The sequence below is a fragment of the Leptonychotes weddellii genome, chromosome 10 (genome assembly GCF_054177405.1).
Source record: "Leptonychotes weddellii isolate Sample4059 chromosome 10, ASM5417740v2, whole genome shotgun sequence".
Taxonomy (NCBI): domain Eukaryota; kingdom Metazoa; phylum Chordata; class Mammalia; order Carnivora; family Phocidae; genus Leptonychotes; species Leptonychotes weddellii.
In genome coordinates this window covers 89,720,819-89,735,574 of record NC_138378.1, presented here as the reverse complement: position 1 = coordinate 89,735,574, position 14,756 = coordinate 89,720,819, and the positions used below count along the sequence as shown (strand labels likewise).

The following is a 14,756-nucleotide window of genomic DNA, read 5'->3' as shown; positions in this document are numbered from 1 at the left end:
ACTCTTTTTTTTTTTTTTTTTTAAGATTTTATCTATCTATCTATCTGACAGAGCGCACAAGCAGGGGGAGGGGCAAAGGGAGAAACAGGCTCCCCACTGAGCAGGGAGCCTGATGCAGGGCTTGATTCCAGGACCTTAGGATCACGACCTGAGCCGAAGGCAGATGCTTAACCAACTGAGCCACCCAGGTGCCCCCAAGAGCGTGCAACTCTTGATCTCAGGGTTTTAAGTCCGTACCCCACATTGGGTGTAGAAATTATTTAAAATCATATAAAAATAAAAATATAAAAATGACCTGGAAAAGGAAAGTCTAGAACCTAGAGATAGGAAGTCTGGTAAAGAGTCATTTGCAGTAGTCCAAAAAAGAGATGGTGAGGTTAGAAATAGGGCAGAGGGAATGAAAAAAAGACTCCAGATGATAGATTTAGTAGAAATGGGTGGGAAAAGAAGGGAGAGAGCTCCAGAAAGGTCTTGCTGTCTCATTTGGGTGGCTGGGGACAGTGTTGCCATCCCCAAGGCAATGAACTTAGGGAAGGGACCATAATGGATGAAGTGTGAGCTGCCTAGGGCATTAGTGTTAAGTAGAGAGTTGGAAATCCCAGTCAGGGTTTGTAAGAGGAATTGGAATGGTGAAGGTTGGAGGTCATCTTCATGTGAGAGTAGGTCGCAGCCCATGGAAGCAAGCCAAGAACATGTAGACCAGAGAGAGGAAAGGACCAGGATGGTGCCCAGTGGGGGTGGAAATGTGCATGAAAGGAACACCAGGGTGAAGGGAAATAGAAGAACCCAGAAATTGTCCTGGGGTGAAGCTTTGGTAAGGAAGGGTGGTCAACAGTGACCAGTACTACAGAGAGATGAACTGCCAAGGTGCACCTGGCTTTGGTCATTCCAGAGGTCACAAATGAGACAGCAGGAGGGCAGGCTCAGTGATGCTGGTGGGACAGAAGCCATGTTACAGCAGGAGAAGTTTTAGATGCATGGTAACCCATCGTTGAGGACCCTCCTCACTGCTTCAGTGACTTCAGTGGAGTCTGGGAAATTCCATTCTTTTTAACTCCGAGGCAGAGCCCTCAAATATGCATTCGTGGAAATGGGAGGGACTCTAAAGAAACTGTGACCTGGTCAGAGCAGAAGGCAGTGTTATGCATATCCCAGAACATTATTTTTATCTCTTTCTTCTGCATTTACATCCTCTTTGAAACTCTTTTTTCTAGACAGATTTTTTTATCAAGTTTTTTTTGTTTCCACTGTCTTCGATACTTGTCTTTTTGCTTTTAATATTCAACGTTCTTTTGTTTCCTTGTAATTCCTTTCCATTTCCTCATCTTTATCTCTCACAGGGAGGCCAGAGACGGCTTTAGTTTGTCTCTGTTCCTCCTCTGCAAGGAAGCACCCCTTTCTGCAGGCACGCTAACAGACATGGCCCTTCCTCGGTCCCCTGTGGGTGATTTCTTCGAAACCCAGTCAGTCTGCTCTTTAAACTCCCTCTTTGTGAATTTTCAGTATGCTTCCAAGTTAAAAACCAAAGAAAAAAGCCTTTTAATTTAGCATCCCTACTCTCTAAAGCAGTGGTTCTTAGCCTTGTTTGGGTCTTGGGACCAAAGATGCCCTTGAAAGTCGAATGAAAGCTGGGGAGCCTCTTTTTACAAGATAGAAACACACACCCCACAAAAGTGTTGCCTGCAGTGGGGCATTTAAAAGCCTCCAAAATTATATCCATAGATTCCCTACTGTCTGAAAAGTATCTAGTTAAGAAATAACACCTGTGGGCGCCTGGGTGGCTCAGTTGGTTAAGCGATTGCCTTTGGCTCAGGTCATGATCCTGGAGTCCCGGGATCGAGTCCCGCATCGGGCTCCCTGCTCGGCGGGGGGTCTGCTTCGTCCTCTGACCCTATCCCCTCTCATGTGTTCTCTCTCTCTCATTCTCTCTCTCTCAAATAAATAAATAAAAACTTAAAAAAAAAAAAAAAAGAAATAACACCTGATTTAAAGAGTTGTTTCTGACCAAACTTGCTTAAAAATCTGTTCTACTTCTGGTCGAGGATACTAGTTTAGAGTCCAAGTTTGTTGAAAGAAATTATAGTTAAATACATCTTATCTTTTCCAAGAATGATACTAATCTTATTGTAGTATAATTTTCATATTTTCCACGTGAAAACACATTTAAAGACATTGAGCTGTTGAAAAGGTCAACTACAGTCCTCAGTTCTGCCCATGACCAGTGCTCTGGCCATGAGAGCTCATCCCCAGGGGCCATGGTACCTGTTCTGCTGCGGCCCCATCACTTGTTAGGGATGCTCAGCTGACCTGAGGAGAAGGGGCAGGCAGGATGAACATACCTGGCATCAGGATAGGCAGGCGGTGCAGGTGAACCTAGCTGTTAGTCTCAGCATTGCCAGCTCCAGATCTTAACTTCTTCCCTTCTGTCATTGTGCATTTAGAAAGTGAGCTTAGGATATCTGCTTAATTTGGAATTGTCTTGTCTCCAAAATTATATATGCTTGGAGCCTTTAATAAGTTAGCAAGTATGTTTTTCAGTCAACTAATTGAGCTATAGACATGGCATTTTTAAAAATCTGTATTATCTTTTACCCTGGTAATTTACAGATATGTATTTCAAAGATTTCTTGTTCTTAACCATCCACAAGGTAGTTCACTGGGAAAAACAGTAATGCAACTTGACAGAAAATTCCAAAGACAAGCAGCTCTAAAGGCCCAATTCCATCTGGATTTGAATGAGGGTAATTTATCACCTTTATGGACAGCGTTGACTTTGGGGTCTGTTCCAACATACAATGAGCCAAATTGGAGTGGGGAGATAAGGAAAACAAGGGAAAAGATTTAGTTTGCTTAATGATTAATACTTTTAATAAAGGTGTTAGAAATAAAAGTCATAAAGAAATCCAGAAATTAAAATTATCTTGGTTAGTGTTTAATGGTGAGAGAAAGAAAACTTAGTATCCATTTCAGCTTGAACCTGAATTTCCTATGTTTGCTTTAAGATGGTTATTTGGCAGTTTTCTTTACTGAAATGAGAAGTCTGCATTTTGTGTACAGGAAGAGTAGATTTCTTAAATGATTACAAATGGCAAGCAAAAGAAGCAGGTCTACATATATACAGAACTGAGTGCTTGTGTAATGACCCTACTTCCTTTGCTTTGATGAACCTAACACAGCTATCCTGTAAGAATCTGGTTCTCAAGTAAAAGAAGAAATAACTTGAAAAATTCAAAGCCATTGCTTTTCTCATGAAGCCCTCTTCTTCTTTTTTTCTGCTTATTTTAATTTTTTGCTGTTTTGCTGCAGGCAAATGACTCTGATCTTGTGCTTCTGGCCAGTCTCCCTCTCTCTCTTCTTGACTCTGGCTTGTGCTGGTGGATATCCTTTTCCTACTGCAGCAACACGTTCCCGTTGCTTCTCACCTAAGGATAACTGGGCCTGTTTGCTTTCGTAACCACTTTCCTTTAAAGGGAGAAATGATTTAAGCTTTACTTAAATTTAACAGTGTCTTGGTAAGTGGAGGTTTAGGCAGTTTTGAATTTGCTTTTGATCTTTTTATTCCTCGGCTTCTCAGAAATACTTTTGAATTATTCAATGTGACCATATTTTTAACATAGAAAATTCATTTTAGTCAAGAATTTTTAAAAAGCATTTGTCTTGATAATGTTAAAAGAATACAGTAGATTTACTGTTCTGTAAATTCTGACAGTAGCCTTAATTGGTTGAATTGTGTTATTTTAGAAATTGATCTTATTTTGTAACTCACTGGTCATTTAGGAAGACTGAATAGCAGTTTTGGTAATTTGAGTACTGCCATGAAGTTTCTGATTCATGAAGTATTTGGAATTTAAAATAGGCATAAATCTAAAGTTTGCCACTTCCAGTCTTTTGCTCCGCTCTGTTATGTTCAGTATATGGTTCATGAACAAAGCTTGATGGTATGCTCAGAGGAAGCAACTCCCATTTACAAAGAGTGCTCTGGCTTGAGTCCCAGCTTCACTGCCAAGGAGTCAGTGGAGAAGCCTCTTTTTGCTTCTTCATACATGACAGTGTTGAGCTTTACCTGATCCCTGTGCTCCTGGAAAACAGGCATGGTTAAGAAAACCTCCACCCTTTTGTGTTCCGGGGAAAGGCTTACTTCAAGGGACTTACATGAGACATAAGTCCCATAGGACTTACATGAGACTCCCAGATGCCCCCTTGTTACCTATGACAAGGCCAGACACAGACCTGTGTACCTGCTGACCAATCTGGCCAGAACGCCAGCCTGGGCCAGACTAAGCGGTCTCCCTCCCTAGGTCCCTGAGCTTTCTTCCACCACAGCCCTCCTCAGTGGCCCCTCTCGAGAATCTGCACACCTCAGGGAAAGTCCTTCCCTGAGCAGCTGTCCAGTCATGCCACCCACTTCCCCACACCTGCTTTCTAGTCTTGTTTACCCCTCCCTACAAAATCAAAGCCCTGTCTGGCCTGACCTGTGGGACTCTTGCAGATCTTAGAGTTGGAACATCCTCCCCATGGCAATAAGCCTCCTCTGCCTGTTGCAGTAATTTTTTGAATGAAGTCTCTCCTTACCTAAGTCCAGATTTGTTTTATTTAACGTATTTCATTTTTCAATTTTTATATTGGAATTAATAGATGACCTCCCTTTTTTCTTTTTTTTTTTAAGATTTTATTTATTTATTTGACAGAGAGAGACACAGTGAGAGAAGGAACACAAGCAGGGGGAGTGGGAAAGGATGAAGCAGGCTTCCCGCCGAGCGGGGAGCCTGATGTGGGGCTCAATCCCAGGACCCTGGGACCATGACCTGAGCCGAAGTCAGACGCTTAACGACTGAGCCACCCAGGTGCCCCTGTTGACCTCCCTTCTTAATTATGGTCATTCGGAGGATAAAAAGAGAGTAGACTGGAAAGAAGAAAATAAGAAAGAAACAGAGACAAAAAGCACAAGCCTAAGGGCATGTCATAATGTGATCTGTTAAGAGTGTATCTGGCCTAGGGGCGCCTGGGTGGCTCAGTTGGTTAAGCGACTGCCTTTGGCTCAGGTCATGATCCTGGAGACCCGGGATCGAGTCCCGCATCGGGCTCCCTCCTCAGCAGGGGGGTCTGCTTCTCCCTCTGACCCTCTTCCCTCTCATGCTATCTCTTATTCTCTCTCTCAAATAAATAAATAAAATCTTTAAAAAAAAAAAAAAAGAGTGTCTGGCCTAAGGTGGCTCGTTTTTTAGTGTATATACTGCTCTATCCTATGTTTTGGGAGCTTGACATTGAAGGAGAACATCATAGGGCTTCTTGTTTGTTGTCTTCCTCAAAGTTTATGTAGTTCAGACAATGGTAAATTGTAAAACAAAATCTGCCATAAAATCAGTATCATAATCATATAATATTGGCTAAAATAATATTTTTTCTGTTTTTATAGGAACTATATTTAGCAGTACTAATTTTAGAAATGTAGGAGATTCTTATTTTGTTTTTAAACTGTTTATTACTATTTAAAATGTTTTTCCTTAACTTTTTGCACATATTTATAAGTTTGGCACAAACTATGAAGACTCTAAGGCTAAGAAAGAACACAGTGAAATTTTCTTTATACAGGCACTTTACAAATACTCTGATCTTTGCCGTACTAGGTAAGCTATTTAATTTTCTTATTATAATAAATTATTTTAGTATTGCATGTTCCTTCAGAGGTGACTCTTTTGGTGTGTTTCAGCTTCTATAGTGTTTATGGTGTGGACAACGAAGACATTTAGAATTGCAAAATGTCAATCAGTAAGTATAATCTTCCTATTTAAAGTTTTCATTTTTAATTATACTATTTTGGGTAATTTTGAAGAATTTAGTTAGTGTTTGTAAACAGGTAATTTTAGTGGAGATTTTCAGTTTAGTTTGAATTATTTTACAGAGAATTATAAGAACTTTTGCCTCCTTCAAATGAATCTGAAAATATTCCTCCTAAATCTACTTGTCCAATTATGTTCTTTTCTCAACTTCCCCTTTATATATTTTGAAAAATAATTACCTTCTTATATAACATAAGGTAACAGGAAAGCTTTCTCTTCTTGCATACCATGAAATTGGGTTTTTGGTATCTAAATGGGACTGTAAACCTTAAGTCTGACATGTTTCTAAGGTGGTACACTCATTATGAACATTCAGGAGATACTCTCTGTGGGTTCTCTAGGTAGAAGGTACATTTCTTAGACTTAAAATTTAGAAGGCCTTTTTGGGGGCTTCTTGATTTAGAGCTAGTCCCTAGTTCTAAATAAACATTAGAGACAGCCCTCTGTGCATCCTAGACTTCTGCCTTAGGGATAATTTAGTGAGAGAGGAAACTGAACTTTCTGGAATTTCTTTTTTCTCCTCCTGTCACCTTAGGGTTTTTCACCTGGAGTTCTAAGTATATCTTTTGGATTTTTATTTTTGTTTTGTAAATCTTTCTGTTGACCCTAAAATTTTATGGAAAGGAATGTTTATAATGTTAAACAGCCCTTTAGAAACATTTCAAACAATGTATAATAAAATCTTCTGTCTTACTAAAAGCAAAATAACTTATTGGGAAAAATACTGCATCGAGATCTTCACGTCGGAAATTCTAATACCATCCATGTCAAAAGTACCCATTGTGAACTTGCTTCTGATTATCTTATTAACCTGCCTCATGACTATTCTCATCTAGAAAATAGGATTAAATGACCTCAGAAGCCCCTTTAAACACTAATTCTTTTTTTTTAAGACTTTATTTATTTGTCAAAGAGAGAACGCGCGCAAGCACAAGCAGGGGGAGCGGCAGGCAGAGGGAGAAGTAGGCTCCCCGTGAGCAAAGAGCCTGATGCGGGACTTGATCCCAGAACCCTGAGATCATGACCTGAGCCGAAGGCAGACGCTTAACCGACTGAGCCACCCAGGCGTCCCTAAACACTAATTCTTTATGATACTGTAGTATATAATTTGTGTTAGGGTTTTATTTATCTGATTGGTTATAAGGCTGAAGTAGGCATTCATGTTAATTTGATGAAGATAGCATTTCTTAGTTTTTATTTTCTTAAAAAAACATGTACATATTTGGAAGATGGACTGGTTGGAAAGATTTCATGAGTGTTTGTCATTGTACACTATTTGAATGGGAAATCTATCTGTGTTTATCAGAAAATTAATATTTCATGTTTGAATTGTCCTTGTTATAGGATTGGATGGAACGCTGGGTTGATGATGCATTTTGGAGCTTCCTTTTTTCACTTATCCTTATTGTAATAATGTTTTTGTGGAGACCATCAGCAAACAATCAGAGGTACCTAACATGGGAAAATTCACATTTGGCAAGCATTTGTTGATCACTGCTACTGTGTTCAAATAAAAACACATTTATAGAAACTGAGGCAGTAGTCTTCACTTTTAAAGGAGTACACAATCAACTAGGGAGACAGATATAATATAAGACAGTGAAATAAGATGTATAAACTAGGAAGTCCAGGGGGAAGACTGAAGAGGGTTGAGGAAGCCTCCTTGAAAGGCAGCATCTTCCTCAAGGAAAGAAGCAGAACCGTGAAAAGCTGAGCTGAGAAAGAATGTACATTTTCTGAGGTAGTGGGGAAAACATGGTATACCTTGGAGGTCATTGAGGCATGCATTTTGATTAATACTACTTACATTGGAGGGAAATAAAGCTTGAAAGGAAAAGTGGAACCAAAATATAAGGAGCTTGAGTTTGGTAAGTTCAGGTTGTACCATTGGCTGCATATGATAGGAAGGCCCACCTGCCCTTGCCTCACTCCTCTTCCCCAAGGAAAGGGCTGTGAAGTTTCTTGAATGCCTTTCTAAGGAAAAATGGAAAAGTATATACCAGTGTGTGTTTCTCCCGCTCTTTTTAAGAGTATATAGTAATTGGGACACCTGGGTGGCACAATCGGTTAGGCGTCTTGACTCTTGGTTTTGGCTCAGGTCGTGATCTCAGGGTGGTGAGATCAAACCCCGAGTCAGGTTCTACACTCAGTGCAGAGTCTGCTTAAGACTGTCTCCTCTGCCCCACCCCACTGTGCGAGCATGCACACACACTCTCTCTCTTGATGTAAAATAAATAGATAAATCTTTTTTTTTAAAGTATATAATAATTATAAGTACGTACATATACATATACACCATTCTGCACCTTCTTGTTTAAGATCTGTCTTTCCATATCATCTTGTATAGCTCTACCACATTTTTTTTTAAAGTAGGCTCCATGCTCAACATGGGGCTTGAACTCATGACCCTGAAATTGAGAGTCATATGCTGTACCGATTGAGCCAGCCAGCTGCCCCTAGATGTACCACATTATTTTTAATGGCTCTTTGGCGTTCCATAATATGAATGTAGCCTAATATGTAGAAGCAGTACCTAGTTATTAGGGACTAGTTTGTTTCTAGGATTATTGTTATTATCAGCAGTGCTTTCTGAATGTATTTCTGACCCAGCAAATGTGGCTTAGTCAGTAAGCTTTATTTTCACCAGTAAGATTAGCAATTTACCTTTTGTTAGGGGATAAGTTAACAAGTAGTGGGCAGGGAGGGTTTTTGACAGGGAGAAAAAAGTACATCAGGAAGTTCCTTTCCCTGAACATTGCAGAACTGCTTTCCAGAAAGATCTTACCCATTTACACTTTCACCAGCAGGGCTTGGGAGCTCCAGTTTCACTGTTTCATCGCTGATAATCTTTCCTAATTTGAGAGTAAAATAATTGAATTTTTTAATTTGAATTTATAAGAAATTTTTTAATGTAAATATTTTTGTATGTAATGATGCTTTTAGGTATGAACTGAAAACCGAACAGGTTTAAATGCACTAGTAAAACTACTCTTCCTCGTTTCTGATGTAGATATGCCTTCATGCCGTTAATCGATGATTCTGATGATGAAATTGAAGAATTTATGGTACCATCTGAAAATTTAAGTGAGTGATATGTTTTCTTATTAAATGACCATTTAATTGTAACTTGTACCTTTACTTATGATGCAAAGTCACATTTTTTTCCTGTTAAAATAATTTTAAAACTCTATCTGCCAAAACCCCTATTATGGTAGACAGTCACAAAAGGAAAAGTCAGTAATGAAATTTTCAAGATCCTTAATGTAGTTTGAGCTTTTGTTACCTGTTCGCTTCTAAAGTCTAAGTATTAAAATAGATACACTGTTTCACACTAAGAATTTAGTTTACATTGTGCTTAGCTCCTAATAATCTTCTTCTTAATGATGATTCCTTGAATCACCTCTTCTTGCTCTTCAGAATTATATATATAATTTTCTGTTCATTCCCAAAGCATTTCTAATTAGTTTTAGTGCTGTTTTCATCTTTCAATTAATTTCTACATAGCATTTTATCATTTTATTGATTTTACCATAATACTTTAAACATTTGTTAAGGCAATATCATTACATAATTCAGTTGCTAAGAATAAGTAAGTGTAGAGCTATAACATGTTTATGAATTGTAACTCTCAATATTATTAAGCAGTCAGTACCACAAACTGATAAGTAGAATCAGTGCAATCCCAATCATAATTCCAACTGACCTTAAAAAAAGTACAAATGGTTAATCTGATTTTGTTTTGTTTTTTTTTAAGATTTTATTTATTTATTTGAGAGAGAAAGAGACAGAGAGAGAGGGAACACAAGCAGGGGGAGTGGAAGAGAGAGAAGCAGGCCTCCCACTGAGCAGGGAACCCGGCTCAATCCCAGGACTCCGGGATCATGACCTGAGCTGAAGGTAGACGCTTAACGACTGAGCCACCCAGGTGCCCTGGGAGAAGAGAATCTTAAGCAGACTCCCTGCTAAGCATGGAGCCCAACTCGGGGCTCGATCCCAGGACCCTGAGATCATGATCTGAGCTGAAATCAGGAGTCGGAAGCTCAACCGACTGCGCCACCCAGGTGCCCCAGTTAATCTGATTTTAAAATGTATGTCAAAAAGCAAGGACCTAGAAGAGCTCAAACATTCTTGTAGTTACAACATGGACAAATCTTGAAAATATTATGCTAAGTGAATCACAAAGCCAATCATGAAGATCACAAATTATATGATTGCAGTTAGATGAAAAGTCCACAAAAGGTAAATTCGTAGAAGACAAAGTATATTGATGATTGCCAGGGGTTGGTGGAAGGAATGAGTAGGGAGTGACTACTATGGGCATGGGGTTTCTTTTTAGGTGTATGAAAATCTGAAATTAGTGGTGATGGTTGCATAATTCCTTGACTATCCTGAAATCTGCTGAATTGTTCACTTCAAGATGGTGCATTTTATAGTGTGGGAATTTTATCTCAATAAAATAAAATTAATGGACTTACAGTAATTTCAAGACTTATAAAAATATCAAGTTATATTAATCAAGATAGTGTGGTTTGGCAGAAGGATGGAAAAACACAGCAATGTATCAAAATAGAGTCCAGAAATAAATCCACACATATATGGTCAGTTGATTTTGTTGTTGTTGTTATTGCATTAAGTAATAACATATTGAAGAATGTACTTTTACAAGTACCAAATTGATTCCATATAATAGGTTTCTAAAAGTTTTGTTTTTAAAAGGAATGCAACAGAGGCGCCTGGGTGGCCCAGTCAGTTGAAAGTCTGACTCTTGATTTTGGCTCAGGTCATGATCTCAGGATTGTGGGATCCAGCCCCATGTTGGGCCCCGTGCTGGGCGTGGAGCCTACTTGGGATTCTCTCTCCCTATCCCTCTGCCCCTCCCCCCTCTGAATGAATGAATGAAAAAAATGAATGAATGGAATGCAATAATTAAAGTAGCTTCAAACTAGAAATCTCATTGTCAACTGATTTTTGACAAGGGCACCAAGACGTTATATGAGAAAAGAATAGTATTATCAACAAAGTGTGCTGGAACAACTAGATAAACACATGGAGGGAAAATCACCTAGACTCCTTACACAGATATCACATAATAATTAATTCAAGATGGACCACAGACCCTAGATGTGAAAACTTAAACTATAACTCTTCTGGGGGCCCTGGTGGCTCAGTCATTTAAGTGTCCAACTCTTGATTTTGGCTCAGGTCATGATCTCAGGGTTGTGAGATTGAGTCCCATGTTGGGTCCATACTGGGTCTGGAACCAGCTTAAGATTCTCCCTCTCCCTTTGTCCCTCCCCGCTAAAAAAGAAAAACTATAACTCTTCTGAAAGAAAACAAGAAAATATCTTTATAACCTTGGGTTAGATAATTTCATAGGACATTAGCAGTTACCATAAAATTTTAAAAACTGCTAAATTAGACTTCACAAAAATTAAAATACTCATCAAGAGAAACTTAAGGAAATGAAAGGCCAGGCTTAGACTGGAGTAAAAGATTATGTGTACATGTATCTGACAAAGGACTTGTATCCAGCCCTAGACTGGAATAAAAGATCCTCAGTACATATATCTGAGAAAGGACTTGTATCCAGAATATAAGTAAAATCCCTATAAATCAATTAAAAAAACTCAATTTGTAAAAAACAGAAAAATATTTGAATACACTTCACCAAAGAAGACAAAAGAATGACCAATAAGCATGTGAAAAGATGCTTGGTCATCAGGGAAACAAGTTAAAACCAGAGTGAGATACCACCACATATCCACCAGAATGGTTAAAATTTAAAAGACTGACAGCATGACATGTTGGTGAGGATGTGGAACAGTTATATTACTCAGACACTACTGGAAAGAATATAGAGTAGTAAGACTAATTTAAAAAATGATTTGGTTCTTAAAAAGGTAAACATATACCTACCATACAACCCAGCCATTCCACCCCAAGATATTTACCCAGAAGAAATGATAGATATGAAAGCGATGTTCACAGAAGGACACTGATGTACACTATTATTTTCAGCAGATTTATTCTTAATAGTTTAAAACTGGATATAGCCCAGTGTCCATCAACAAATGAATGGATAAAGTATTTGTAGTATACCACACAATGGGCTACTGTTCCATATCAAAAGTAACCAACACTACCGCATAAATAAATCTCAAAACCTTTATATTGAGTGAAAGTAGCCAAATCTAAAAGAATATAGAGTCCATGGATTATGGTTCTATATATGAAGTTCCAGAACAGGCAGAACTAAGCCATGGTGATTATGTAAATCAGAACAATGGTTGCTTCTGGTAGGATTAGGATTGACCAGAAAGGAATTTAAAGAACCTTATGTAATGTTGAAAATGTTAAATGTCTTGACTGAGATGGTAGTTACACAAGTGTATATGCTTGTAAAATCTCTTAGACTGTACACTTAAAATTTGTGTATTTTATTACCTATGTTGTACCTCAATTTTAAAAATCAGTGTATTGCCCCATTAAGAGAAGAGATCTCAAATGTTGGGATTTTAAACGCCTCACAGAAACATTTTTTGATCAAGGAACCTCATTTTCATTCATTGTATCAACTTATGATCATAACATACCAATTGACCTTGTTTATGGAGAAGCACGATTTGCAAATTATTGTAATAACTAAAGTGATTAGTTATGGGGCAGAGATTACGTGTCAGGCACCTTATATACGCTAACTTGTTTAATGCTCTTGTTTAATGAGGTGTAGATATCAGTATTATCCCATTGTGTTGCTGGGGATGGTGAGTCACAGAAAGTTAACTGCTTTGCCCAGGGTTGCATAGGGAGAGCCAGAATCCTTGGTGGGGCAGTCTAGTTCCAGAACTCATGCCCTTAACCTCTGCTCTGAAACTGGTAGCAGAAAGGAGAGCCTGGTCAAATAGGAAGAAAATCCTTCTCTTTCCCATTTTATTTTTATCATAGGCACATTCCAAAATGTACACATCAGAGAAGTAAAAGCACAGCCAAAGATGTGTTTTATTATTGAATATGATACTATAAATTCTATAGATTTTTAAATCCATAAACTTTAAAATGTATTGAAACTCTCTAAGGAAATATGTATATGTTTACTTGTTTGTTTAAACTCCTCTAAAACTAGGGGCACCTGGGTGGCTCAGTTGTTAAGCATCTGCCTTCGGCTCAGGTCATGATCCCAGGGTACTGGGATCGAGCCCCGCATCGGGCTCCCTGCTCCTAGGGAAGCCTGCTTCTCCCTCTCCCACTCCCCCTGCTTGTGTTCCCTCTCTCGCTGTCTCTGTCAAATAAATAAAAATCTTTAAACTCCTCTAAAACTAGAATTCAAACTAGCCTCTTGAAAACCTAGTTGTTATTGCAGACATTCGTGAAGTCTGTTAATTTTTGCCATCCCTCCTACATTTCCAAGTCATGTTAAAGCCAGCACCCTGCCCGAAGCTTCTGCTATTAACTTTCCTTTAAATATATACATATATAAATAATTAGTATATGTAAAAATCTCTCTCTATATAAATCTACATATATAAAGATATATATAAATCTTTGTTGGGCTGTTAAATATGAGATTATGAAAGAAAATATTTTATAATTTATTTCTCTCCATAATGTTTCTCATTATAGCTGAAGGAATAAAATTAAGAGTCTCAAAAACGGTTTCCAACGGAACAGCTAAACCTACTTCTGATAATTTTGTAAGTATAGTATGTATTTAATAGAGTCTGTGTCACATTCATCGTCAGGAAAACATTCTCTACTAAGGTTTTTTGCACAACACCCAGTGTTACCAAGCAGCGATACCGGTTAAGGGCGACAGCTGTAACTGCGGTAGCTGCCGGCTCCCGGGGCGCCATTCTTGGACCAGCATGAGCATCACCTGGGAGCTTGTTCGACACGCAGGCTCAGGCGCACCTCAGACCTACTGAATCTGAATCTGCTTCTTCACAGGATCCTGTAGATGACTCATATGCACATTAAAGATGGAGAAGCTTTGACGTAGTAGAAGCTTGTATTAATTTTTCCACATTTTAAAGTGATTTTTGAAGGCATTTCAGATAACATTTGTTATCTGTTAGGAAAGGACTTTATGTATTGCCTATGCAGTTAACAAAATTAGCATTTGTTATAGAACTGTGGAAGCTTGAAAAAAATGGTAAAATAGAGAGTAGAGATGAGTTTTTTAATATTTTAGGCATATTAGGCACAGCAGAAGTGCCTCTCATACAGTTTTATATTCTGCTTTCTTATAAGTGTGTATGTTGTGATTAATAGAGTATAAAACTTATGTATGCTTATAAGTTCTGACAGGATAGATGATCCATGAGAACAGTCTGATCTGTTGGTTTGGTAAATTTTTTCATTTTTATTTTTGGTAATCAATAATTTTTTAAAATGTGTTCTTTGAGTAGTTTTATGGTGATTTAAACTTTAAAAATTACAGCAGTTTTAGAAAGACAATTATCATATGATCCCACTGATATGTGGAATTGAGAAACAAGGCAGAGGATCATAGGGGATGAGAGGAAAAAATGAAACAAGACAAAACCAGAGAGGGAAACAAACCATAAGAGACTCTTAATCTCAGGAAACAAACTGAGGGTTGCTGCAGTGGAGGGGGGTGGGAGGGATGGGGTGGCTGGGTGAGGGACACTGGGGAGGGTATGTGCTATGGTGAGCGCTGTTGTGGATTGTGTATGACAATATTGTGTATGACTGATGACTCACAGACCTGTATCTCTGAAACAAATAATACATTATATGTTAATTAAGAAAAATTAAAACAGTTTTAATTATCTGGTGTTAGAGCTATTAAACTTTAACTTCATTAAGATATTTTCCTTTTTGGGGCGCCTGGGTGGCTCAGTCGGTTAAGCGACTGCCTTCGGCTCAGGTCATGATCCTGGAGTCCCGGGATCGAGT

General features: G+C 38.5%; 1 protein-coding gene across 3 annotated transcripts in view; it reads left to right on the top strand.

Annotated features, from left to right (window-relative positions):
- Positions 1–14,756, top strand: part of TMEM87B (transmembrane protein 87B) — a 51,616-nt gene that overhangs the window by 27,815 nt on the left and 9,045 nt on the right. For 2 of the 3 annotated variants that reach the window (XM_081796785.1, XM_081796784.1), the window contains exons 12-16: positions 5,523–5,627; positions 5,711–5,769; positions 7,185–7,288; positions 8,851–8,924; positions 13,461–13,531. In XM_081796785.1, coding sequence (XP_081652911.1) covers positions 5,523–5,627; positions 5,711–5,769; positions 7,185–7,288; positions 8,851–8,924; positions 13,461–13,531 — 413 coding nt within the window. Of the gene's footprint in view, positions 1–3,306; positions 3,383–5,522; positions 5,628–5,710; positions 5,770–7,184; positions 7,289–8,850; positions 8,925–13,460; positions 13,532–14,756 lie in introns of all 3 variants that reach the window. The other variant, XM_081796786.1, reaches the window with a different exon arrangement.